Source organism: Delphinapterus leucas, chromosome 2 (assembly GCF_059928025.1).
Source record: "Delphinapterus leucas isolate spDelLeu-1000000601 "Yukka" chromosome 2, BTC_Dleu_Yukka2, whole genome shotgun sequence".
Classification (NCBI taxonomy): domain Eukaryota; kingdom Metazoa; phylum Chordata; class Mammalia; order Artiodactyla; family Monodontidae; genus Delphinapterus; species Delphinapterus leucas.
The window spans coordinates 40,307,550-40,319,572 of NC_143130.1; the positions used below are offsets into that span (position 1 = coordinate 40,307,550).

The 12,023-nt window shown below is 40.7% G+C and overlaps 1 protein-coding gene across 12 annotated transcripts in view; it reads left to right on the forward strand.

Moving 5' to 3' along the window:
- The window catches only part of BLM (BLM RecQ like helicase), a 112,352-nt gene that overhangs the window by 42,861 nt on the left and 57,468 nt on the right, over positions 1-12,023 (forward strand). For all 12 annotated transcript variants that reach the window (XM_089906768.1, XM_089906770.1, XM_022564004.3 and 9 more), the window contains 2 exons: positions 88-236; positions 11,297-11,403. In XM_089906768.1, coding sequence (XP_089762894.1) covers positions 88-236; positions 11,297-11,403 — 256 coding nt within the window. The remainder of the gene's footprint in view (positions 1-87; positions 237-11,296; positions 11,404-12,023) is intronic.

Consider the following 12,023-nt stretch of genomic DNA (forward strand, 5'->3'; position numbering starts at 1 on the left):
GGTGGTTCTTAATATAGTGAGCAGTCTTTGCTTTATATAAGGAAGATCCAAATAGTCTGAAAAGCAGTATTTTTTTTTTCCAACTAGTGGGGACATGATTTTCGTCCAGATTACAAAAGAATGAATATGCTTCGCCAGAAGTTTCCCTCTGTTCCAGTGATGGCTCTTACTGCCACAGCTAATCCCAGGGTACAGAAGGACATCCTCACTCAGCTGAAGATTCTTAGACCTCAGGTGTAAGTTGTTGAAAGTTACTAATTTTGAAACCCTAGGGCAGTGGTTCCCAGATTGCTGCACATTAGAATCATCTATGGAGTCTTAAAAATCCCAATGCCCAGGTTGTACCCAATGCCAATTATATCAGAATTTGGGGGGCTGGGAGCCAGTATGGTTTTTGTTTTTTGTTTTTTCTGCTGCATTGGGTCTTCGTTGCTGCGCGCAGGCTTTCTCTGGTTGCGGCAAGTGGGGGTACTCTTTGTTGTGGTGCATGGGCTTCTCATTGCAGTGGCTTCTCTTGTTGCAGAGCACGGGCTCTAGGCGTGCCAGCTTCAATAGTTGTGGAGCATGGGCTCAGTAGTTGTGGCTCGCGGGCTCTAGAGCTCAGGCTCAGTAGTTGTGGCGCACAGGCTTATTTGCTCCATGGCATGTGGGATCTTCCCGGACCAGGGCTGAAACCGGTGTCCCCTGCATTGGCAGGCGGATTCTTAACCACTACCCACAAGGGAAGTCCCAGCTGGTATTTGTTTTTAATTCCCAAGTGACTCCAATGTGCAGCAAAATTTGGGAGCCAGGACCCTAGGGCTTTTCTTTCCTCACTGAAATTAAAACTCTATCCCAGTACCTGTTTTGGAAATAGGGATAAAGTGCATGCCATACCTGTTAAATCCTAGGATAGTCCCAGTAATAAACTAGCTTTTATTTATCCAGTTTTGGCTCGCGTATATCCTAGAGTATATGGTGAAATGAACAGATGAACCTGCTTTGTCATTTTCCTCTGACATCCCAGCTATATCCAGGATGTTGAAAACAGTCCAGAAACTATGTATACTGCTTTTTTAACTTTGTTTTCATCTCAACAGCAAAGTGCTTCTTACTGCCGCCAAATCCATAATTATTCAATAGCAAAAACTACTATAAAAAATGTCCCCAATATAGGTTGCACTGAATTATTTTGTGCCTCTGTATGACTTTGTAGAGACAGGTACATTCTCTGACGGGTTAATTTACTCAGCGAATATTTACTTAACAGCTGTTGTCTACCAAGGTTAAAATATTTTTTCCTTCTAATTTATTAGTGGGTGCTTTGAGGAATGGAATGCTTTGAAGAATGGAATTAGTGGGTGTTTTAAGGTCTGAAGGAATAATGACTAATGTATTGGGGTGAATTTTTAAAGCTTTGTTCATTTGGAGACAAAGAGAATAAGCTGGCTCTGTAAATATTATAACCAGTAAGAACAATCACAGCATCTCAGTGGTAATGAGAAGAATTCTAAGTGCCATATGAGGGGACATGAGGGGGTTTGAGATTAAGATAGCTTCAGAGACCTTTGCAGATTAAACTGACATTCTTAAGCCCAAGGATTTTAGAGTCCTCAGAATTTTGTGCGTGTAATCAAAAAAATTGGAATGCAAATTTTTTTTGGTGGGGGGGCTGTGTTGGGTCTTCGTTGCTGTGCGCAGGCTTTCTCTAGTTGTGGCGAGTGGGGGCCACTCTTTGTTGCGGTGCATGGGCTTCTCATTGTGGTGGCTTCTCTTGTTGTGGAGCACGGGCTCTAGGTGCACAGGCTTCAGTAGCTGTGGCACATGAGTTCAGTGGTTGTGGCTTGCGGGCTCTAGAGTGCAGGCTCAGTAGTTGTGGCACATGGGCTTAGTTGCCCCGTGGCATGTGGGATCTTCCTGGATCAGGGCTCGAACCCGTGTCCCCTGCATTGGCAGGCGGATTCTTAACCACTGCGCCACCAGGGATGCCCCAGAATGCAAAATTGTAATTTAATCTTACTTGCAGAGGAGTGTTTGTATAAAATTTGGGGGAAAAAGATATTTTCTTCCATAATTGATTTACATTACAACATTATATTTAAGGTGTCTTCAGGTTCTCGTGAAGAACCCACATGCTAGAAATTTGCTTCTACAAGTACTCCATTGATCTATAAAAGCTTTTATTTATTTATTTTTTGCGGTACGCTGGCCTCTCACTGTTGTGGCCTCTCCCGTTGCGGAGCACAGGCTCTGGACGTGCAGGCTCAGCGGCCATGGTTCACGGGCCCAGCCGCTCTGCGGCATGTGGGATCTTCCCGGACCAGGGCACGAACTTGTGTCCCCTGCATCGGCAGGTGGACTCTCAACCACTGCGCCACCAGGGAAGCCCTAAAAGCTTTCTTTAAAATAGGCAGTGTTTTTAGCTTTTTTCCATCACTTTATGCCAGATGCAATCTACTATTCTTTTAGACTATTAATATTAATTGCCAAATGCCCATAGTTAAAAGAAGTGATATAAATTCAATTCACCTTTTGAATAACCTTTTGAAAGTGTAGAATTTGTCATTTTTGTTTGAGTAAACATTGCACATACAGGTTTAATATCTTTTCCTAGTAATGTGCGGGGGAGGTCTGCTTGGAAAAGTAATAGATTGTACATTTCCTGAGTCTAGCATGTGGTGCCCTGTGCATATTTGGCACTCAGTAAGAATGAATAAATGAAACATATGGAGGAACTTTGGTAAATGTGGGTAAAATATGAAAATTTGGGCAGGTCTGTTGACTCCTTAATATATTTGGTACTTCTATATTTGGGAGAATTTAAATCCCTGAGTGGAAGTAAAAGATTTTAACAAACACTTTCTGTTACATTTTTTCCCTGATCTTCTTTTCTGCCCATAGGCCTCTTGTTTGGATTACATTTCCCAACTGCTGCTATGTCATGGCCCTGGTGAAGGCATGTGTCCCTAGGGTTGAAGCCATGGCCCCCATGCTTCTCTCCTACTGCCAGTCTGTGATAGTATTCTTCATCTTTGGGAAATATGAGGATGGAAATAAGTAAAATGGATTGACTTTATTCCTTTTCCTTAGGGCCTTAAAATACAAACTGAGAAAGAGAAAAGAGATAGACATTTAGACAGTAAATACAACAATAATACTATAATACCACAATAATAGCTAACACTTACATATCTAGCCTATACAATGTGCCAGGCACTGTTCTTGGCATTTTATGTGTATTGACTCATTTATCCACACAAAAGTCTTATGAGGTCAGTGCTCCTATTTCCCTCACTTTATGGATGAGGAAACTGAAACACAGAGAAATTAAACAGCTTAAACAAAGTCATACACCTAGCAAGTATTGGAGTGAGGACTTAAACCCAAACAGTCTGCTTTCAGAACCCTTTAAATACTGTACCAAATGCAGAATGAAGTAAGTGGTGATTAGAGATGTAAATTGACTGCTGGAACTTGGAAGGCAAGATTGACTGTAACCCAAAGTAACAACTAACAGTTACGAGGAGGGTCAGGTAGGGTTTTATAAAGGAAGTGGACTTTGTAGGAACAATGGTCTTTTTAAAGTTTTAAACGGCTGTACTGAGATATAAATTACATACCTTAAAATTCACCTATTTAAAGTATGCAGTTCTATGGGTTGATGTTTTGCTTTATTTTTCATTCACAGGGCTGTGCAACCCCACCACTGCCTAATTTTAGAACATTTTTTTCTCACTTAAAAGAAACTCCATACCCATTAGCAGTCAATTCCCACTATTCCCTATCGCCCCAACTCTAGGCAATCACTAATTACTTTCTGTGTCCATAGATTTTTGCCTATTCTGGACATTTCATGTAAATAGAATCATATATTATGTGGCCTTTTGTGATTGGCCTCTTTCACTTAACATAACATTTTCAAGGTCCATCCATGTTGTAACACATATTGGTATTTCATCCTTTTTTTATTGTGTGTATATTCTGTTTTATTTATCCATCCATCATGTAATGGATATTTGAGTTGCTTCCATTCTTTGGCTGTTATTAATAATGCTTCTGTGAGCATTTGTATACAAATTGTCATGTGGATGTATGTTTTTATTTCTCTTAGGCATATACCTAGGAGTAGAATTGTTGGGTCATAGGGTAACTCTACATTTAATCTTTTTTTTTTTCATTTAATCTTTTAAAGAGCTTCCCGATTATTTTCCAAAGCAGCTGCACCATTTCACCTTCTGTAGTATATGAGGGTTGTAATTTCTCCACATCCACACCAACACTTGTTACTGTATCTTTTTGATTATACTCATCCTAGTGGGTATGAAGTGGAAGGTGAATGGCATTTTAACAGGTGAAGAGTGAGAATTCAGGGCTGAAGTTTCTGGCATGAAATTACAGGTCAGGCCCAAAGAATGGTGGGTAATGCATTGGATAAGAAGAGAAATATAAAGGGATGACCCTAGAAAGGTGGCTTGAGGCCAGGTCTGGAGGGTCTTGCATATCATGATGGTAAAGTGTTTGGACTTTCTTATGTAGGCATTTTGACCTGGGAAGTGGCTTGATCTGAACTGTATGGTTGAATGATAACCCTGGCAGTGGAACAGAAGATGGAATGGAGGAACAAGAGATTAGAGGTAGGGTGGCCCTTTAGGAACCCAGTTGTAGCCATCTAGGAGAGAGATTGGCAACACCAGAAGTGGAAGGAGGGGACAGAATCCAGAGAGAAAGCAGAGTTGAATCAACGAGACTTAAAAGAATTTTGGAGAATTGTACCACTTGTACATTTCTAAACCTGACACCTAAAATTTTTCAACATGACTTTTTTTTATTTTGTTGTTTTGTTTTGGTTTTTTGAGGGAGTTCCCCAACCAGGGATTGAACCCAGCCCCTCGGCAGTGAAAGCATGGAGTCCTAACCGCTGAACCACCAGGGAATTCCTCAACATGAGTTTAAATAAAGAGAACAGTGGTCTGTTGTAAATAACATTTTTAAACAGAATTGTTACTTAGCTCTTTTAAATGTATCCAGTAGACTATAAACATAATATAGCAATTCTGTACCTACTATCTCCCACTTATAGAAGACATAATAAAAATTTTAACTCTTTAACAGGTTTTTTAATATCCCCTTTTCTTTTCAAACTCATATATCTCTTTCAGTTTCCCTACAGAATTTTATCCTAATTTTATCCTATTTTTATGCATGAAGCCTGTTGCTTACTCTGTCATATTTACCTGCAAGAAAAATATATATATAAATTATTTTTAAATTTCCTATACCAAAATTTTTGTCCTAATTATATATAATCATTAGTAGTACCTGACTGATCAGAATAGCTTAAATATTTTTGAAAATAATTCTTAAGTATAAATTTTGATGGGGAATGTGTAACTTAATGAGATAGGACTTTTTCCCAATTAGTACATATATCTATGGATAAATCAAGTCTGTTCATATTTCTTATTTTTATAGGTATATTTTATAGCATTGAGAAATGTTGCTCACATAAACATGTAGATAGGAATGGAAAACATTTTATTACAGTATTAATGCTCAGTTATTCGAATTCCTTCTGATGTAAATGCCAAAATTATATGATCTGTCATCAAAAATTATTTTTAATGATCTGTCAGCTGACATCTCAATTGAGTCCTGCAAATATTGTGAAAAGGGAAGAATTGAAAACCATCTGACTGACAAAATAAGTCAGATCATTAGTTACTCACTTTACTTTTTCTGGGAAATATACCCTAAAAAAAATGCTTTACCAAAACTTTTCTAATGACTATTAAGTATTTGTGTTACTCTTTCAGTCAGGTGAATCTTGTGTCCAGTATATTTGAAGGAGTTGGGGAAATCAAAATACTATTAGTTTCAGTACACCTTTCCTAGTATATTTTTGACATATATTTTTAATCAGGTGATATGCTTTTCTTTTTTTTAAATAATTTTCTTTATACCCGTCCCTCAGAGAGCTTATCTGTCTTCTCTGCTGTGTGCAGGGACTCTTAATATGCTTTCCTAGTCCTCAACTTTTTTTTTTTTTTAATATTTATTCCTTTTATTTTTGGCTGCGTCGGTTCTTAGTTTCTGTTAACTTGGACCTTCGTTGCGGCATGCTGGATCCTCCGCTGCAGTGAGCGGGCTCATCATTGCAGGGTGCGGGCTTCTCTCTAGTTGTGACACATGGGCTCAGTAGTTGTGGCACACAGGCTCCAGGGCATGTGGGCTCTGTAGTTGTGGCACATGGGCTCTCTAGTTGTGACCCGCGTGCTCAGTAGTTGTAGCACGTGGGTTTAGTTGCCCGGCAGCATGTGGGATCTTAGTTCCCCAACCAGGGATCGAACCCGCATCCCCTGCATTGGAAGGCGGATTCTTAACCATGAGACCACCAGGGAAGTCCCTGATATGCTTTTAAATAATAGTTTTGTCAAAACTATTCAAACAGTGGCACATGACTACCATATAACCTAACTGGCAAAGCCAGTTGTCATTGCCAAACCAATTGGCCAAACTTATTTTCTTACATATAAAAAAAAATTCTAACTTTGTTTTTCAGTTCACATAAACTACTTAGTGCGTATCCTCATGACAGTGCCTCAGTTCCAAGAGCAACAAGAGCTGAGTGCAAATTGATTCCATTTCCTGACACATCACTTAAAATGACATGAGTTTGACACCCTGGAACTAATAATATTTACCATTTTAATGGCAACATCAGTACTCCCATCGTGAAGATATTTTGGAATCCAAAGCTTTTTTAGAAAAGAAAATATTGAGATATAATTGACACACCACAAAATTCACCCATTTAAAGGTTAGAATTTAGTGCGTTTGTTTGTATTTTCAGAGTTGTGCAACCATCCCCTGAATCTAAGTTTAGAACATTTTCATCACCCCAAAAAGAAACCTAGTACTCAGCAGCCCTCCCCATTCTCTCCTCATTTGTGCCCGTCTTCTTTCACTTAACCTGTGTTCAAGGGTCATCCGTGTTGTAACACATATCAGAACTTCATTCCTTTTTATGGCTGAATAATCTTCCATTGAATAGGCATTCCACATTTTATTTATCCATTCATCAATTGATGTGAACTCTCCCTAACTAGAATATCTGTTAATTCCAAACATCCCATTTTCCAACAGGCCAAGTAAGATATGTTATATGTAATGAACTGTAAGAGACTGTTAACTTTCTCATTATAACAAATTGTGTGAATACAGTGGACCCTTGAGCAACATGGGTTTGAACTGCATATGAACATTCACAAACAAAAGGTTTTGTGTGTACCTGTATTTTCATTTCTCTTGGGTATATACCCAGGAGTGGAATTGTTGGGTCGTATGGTAACTATTTTTAACCTTTTGAGGACTGTTTTAACCTTTTGCCAGACTGTTTCCCAAAGTGGCTGCACCATTTTACATTCCCGCCGGTGGTATAGTGGGTTCTGATTCCACCAGCGCTTGCTGTTGTCTCTCTTTTTTTGACCCAAAGCTTTTTTTTTTTAATGTATGAAACATGGTTCTGAAATTAAAGTGTAATTTGTAGGGAAGAGCAGTAAAGCCATTCTTGTGTATAATCATTTCAGCATTCCTATTGGTAGGGAGACAGACACATGCACCATTCCCAACTTAAGCCCAAATCATATCAAATAAGTTTCAAGAATATCTACATCATTTGTATTCCTGGGCAATTCTTTTTATGCCTTAATTTTATCAGGACTGCAGTTTCCTTTGCTGTGGCAGTGATTGTAAATGATTGACAGAACAATCAAAAGAGTCTATGGGCGGGCTTCCCTGGTGGCACAGTGGTTGAGAGTCTGCCTGCCGATGCAGGGGACATGGGTTCGTGCCCCGGTCCGGGAAGATCCCACATGCCGCAGAGCGGCTGGGCCCGTGAGCCATGGCCGCTGAGCCTGCGCGTCCGGAGCCTGTGCTCCGCAACGGGAGAGGCCACAACAGTGAGAGGCCCGTGTACCACAAAAAAAAAAAGTCTATGGGCATATCAAGTCCTTTATCTACCATCTTTTTTGCCACAATCTGCTACACATTCTTCTGCCATTTCAAGCACTAAAAGATCTCTAAGTGTTTTGTACATAGAAATGATATCTTTTTTTTTAATGGATATTTTTCAGCATTTTTAAAACATTTTATTTATTTATTTATTTATTTATTTTTGGCTGCGTTGGGTCGTCATTGCTGCGCGCGGGCTCTCTGTAGTTGCAGCAAGCGGGGGCTACTCTTTGTTGTGGTGCACGGGGTTTTCACTGCAGTAGCTTCTCTTGTTGCGGAGCATGGGCTCTAGGCGTGCAGGCTTCAGTAGTTGTGGCACACGGGCTCAGTAGTTGTGGCTCGCAGGCTCTAGAGTGCAGGCTCAGTAGTTGTGGTGCATGGGCTTAGTTGCTCCACGGCATGTGGGATCTTCCCGGACCAGGACTCGAACCCGTGTCCCCTGCATTGGCAGGTGGATTCTTAACCACTGCACCACTAGGGAAGCCCTAAATGATATCTTAAGAGGGATGGTTTCAAAGTATTGTTTAACAGTAGTCTCACAAGACCCTCAGAGTAATGCGTTTTATGACAATAGGAATGAAAGAAGCAACTTCATAAAGTGAGAATCATCTTCTCTCCCACCACCTTACTCTCAGTATATCTGAAATCAGAACACCCCAATAAAGGCCAAAATACTTTATTCCTGATGTTATACTTTACTCTTAACAGAAATAATGTAAAACACTTAGAGACATGAAGCCCTACCAAGAGTTTCTGGTATTTGGATTAGAGAAAGTTTCATCTACACCCATACTATATTTCAATTTGTTTTATTTGGTGTACTGGAGGTTTTTATGTCCAAAACAATGCACAGTGGTAAAGTTGAGAATGGGTGAAAAGTAAAATTTGTTTGTTTTCCAAAAGTGAGAGACAATTGTAAAAGGAAAAAACAGGGTAGGAGTAACAAGCAGGGAGTCCTGACTACAGGCATTCTCAGATCCATCTTTAGGGGGAAATTCGTAAGTGTGAAAACAGAGGATCTGGAAATTGATTCCTTTAAAATTGTCTTTGCTCATGTACCTTTGGAAAGTCTTTGTGAACCCTAGGGGTATGCACACCCCAACTTTAGACCACTGACCTGAAAGAAGTTGGACTGTGGTTTAGAACTCTGAAAAGAGGTCTAAGCTGGGGGTGCAAGTTGGGACTTGCAGGAATGATATTTGGTGCTGTTTAAAGCAGTGAGAGTGAGGTCCCTGAAGAAGGTAATATAGGGGAAGAAGAAAGAAGAGCCAAGCATTTTGGGGGGTGATTCTCACTTAAGGAGTAAGCAAGGAAAGGAGAGAAGGAGAGGAAGAAGTCAGAGAGGTAAGGGGGAGAAACCCCATGGGTGTGAGCACTAATAGAGTTTTCAGTAAGGATAGCCAACCGCGTGGAGAGGTAAGAGAATGAGGTCTGACAAAAGACCAGCGTGCGTGGGGCTTCCCTGGTGGCGCAGTGGTTAAGAATCCGCCTGCCAGTGCAGGGGACACGGGTTCAAGCCCTGGTCCAGGAAGATCCCACATGCCACGGAGCAACTAAGCCCGCGAGCCACAACTACTGAGCCCACGTGCCACAACTACTGAGCCCACGTGCCACAACTGCTGAGCCCACATGCCACAACTACTGAAGCCCGCATGCCTAGAGCCCGTGCTCTGCAACAAGAGAAGCCATCACAATGAGAAGCCCGCGTACTGCAACAAAGAGTAGCCCCCGCTCGCCGCAACTAGAGAAAGCCCACACACAGCAACAAAGACCCAACGCAGCCATAAATAAATAAATAAATAAGTAACTAACTAACTTACAGACCAGTGCGCGCACCAGACACAGTTGAAAGATTACCTGCACAGTTGAAAGAACCACTGCCTACTGCATGGCCTTCTTATCTGTATTGCAGCCCCTTCAGGAACACGACTACTGCCCTCCACATGTGAAGTGTTGCGTTCTTTAGTCCTAAAACTAAATGCTTATCTTATCAATGGCAACAAAACCTGGACCCATCTAGCTTGGACTTAGATACAAAGACAGAAAGGCAGTGGTTTTATTCCCGATCTTTCCTCCCTCTGATCCCCACCCCCTGTCTAGAGGCAACCTCCTTACCACAGGTTATTGCTGTTCATGGTCTCTTTGTTTCCTTCCGTCCACCCAGGCACTGAGATGTCTTTGTGCTCTAACTTTAACTCATTAGATAGTGTTCTCTCTCCTTTCTGTGGCAATGTTGGAACCTGGCACAGCTGGAGGGTGTCGTCAGGGCCAAGGGCCCTGTAACAATTCCCTTACCCTTCAGTTTTTAAAAGCTTTGATAGGATTTCCCTGGTGGTCCAGTGATTAAGTCTGTGCGCTTCCACCGCAAGGGGTGCAGATTCCATCCCTGATCGGGGAACTAGGATCCCGCCTGCCGCGTGGTGCAGCCACAAAATAAGTAAATAAAATAAAAGCTTTGCTAAAACAATTTTGGTAGAATGGTAATGGCGAAAGCCAGAATGGAAATGATGAGAGTTGAAATTGGATGTATGGTTGGTTGGTTGGGGGCATGAGTCTTAGAAACTTGCCTTTGGAGGGAAGGAACGAGGAGGGATGCCAGCTGCAGTGGAATGTATGTAGGGTCAAGAGAAGCTTTTGTTGGTTTTAGGATTGGGGGTCCTAGAAAATATGCAGAGATAAAAGGGAAGAGTTCACAGAAGAGACTGAAGCACAAGAAAGGAGATAATGGAGAGGAAGAGCTCACTAAGGAAGTGGGAGGAAGTGTGGGACCAAGAGCAAAAGGCCAGAGAAAGAGGAGCACATCTGTCTCGGAGTCAGCCACACTCCCCTTGGGCATACAGCCAAAGTACAGAGATCAGGGTCTGCAGGCTTGAGCTCCTGCAGCCCTGCAACCGGTTCCTCACTCTTCTGTACACAGTCAAAATTTGGGGGCGTTGGTGGCCTAAAGTTACGTATGTTTTCTCTATGATTTTCTTAATCTTTTAAATAACGTTTTAGCCATCTCTGCTTTTAATCCACCTCATCTTAGAGGCTGGCTGCTGTCTTTTCTACAGGTTTTTCTCTTCTGCATTCCTTCTGATTCTTTGTTAATAACTAGTCCTGTAGACGTTGCCTCCTTATCACCATTCTTAATCCTTAACCTAACTTCCATCTGTGTTTTATCATGTAAGCTGCCAGTAGCTACATTCACTTTAAGACAACTTGATAGTTAGGTTTGCATGGTGGAAAATCAGCATTTAATTTTTGAAGATGGCTAAAACTGTATTTTCTCATAATAACAAAATTTTACGTTTGCAACTTTTTTTAGGTTTAGCATGAGCTTCAACAGACATAATCTAAAATACTACGTGTTACCCAAAAAACCAAAAAAGGTGGCATTTGATTGCTTAGAATGGATCAGAAAGCATCACCCACGTGAGTACAGCCATGTGATAAATCATGTCTAGAAGTAATAAGTGTCTTTTTAGTACCACAATTGAATATATAAAATTGCATATTAAACATTTCTTTTCTCATTATGATAGCACTAACTTGCTATTCATAGAGCAGAATATTGCAACTCTCTCAATTCTGGAAATTATAAAATCTCATTTGGTTTGTTAACAATAAACCCTAACAAAAAGTGTATTAAATACTCCCTCCTACACACCTGTATTGTAATTCATGGTTTCACTGTCTTTCCTCTGGCTTCTATCAGTTAATGAATTACACAGCTCTGTTTTAGTGCCTTCTCCCAAGTGTGTCTGCCCTTGAGTTATATTAACTAAAATGAGATTCTGAAATTCATGGTAGTTTTCCATGTAACCTCTTTTCTACTTTTCCATGGAGAATTTTTTTGTTAAACATCTCTATTTCATTTTCTTTAATTAGTGTACGTATTTGTTTGAATAAATCAAACAATGCAGAGATAGACCAAGAAAAAGTCAGTAATTTCCTTTTCCAGTCCCCCCCTCTCCCAGGCACCTAGTATAAATAATAGCTTGTGTGTGTATCTGTATCTTTGGCTCTGCCACAGAGAGAGACTTTTTCTTTAA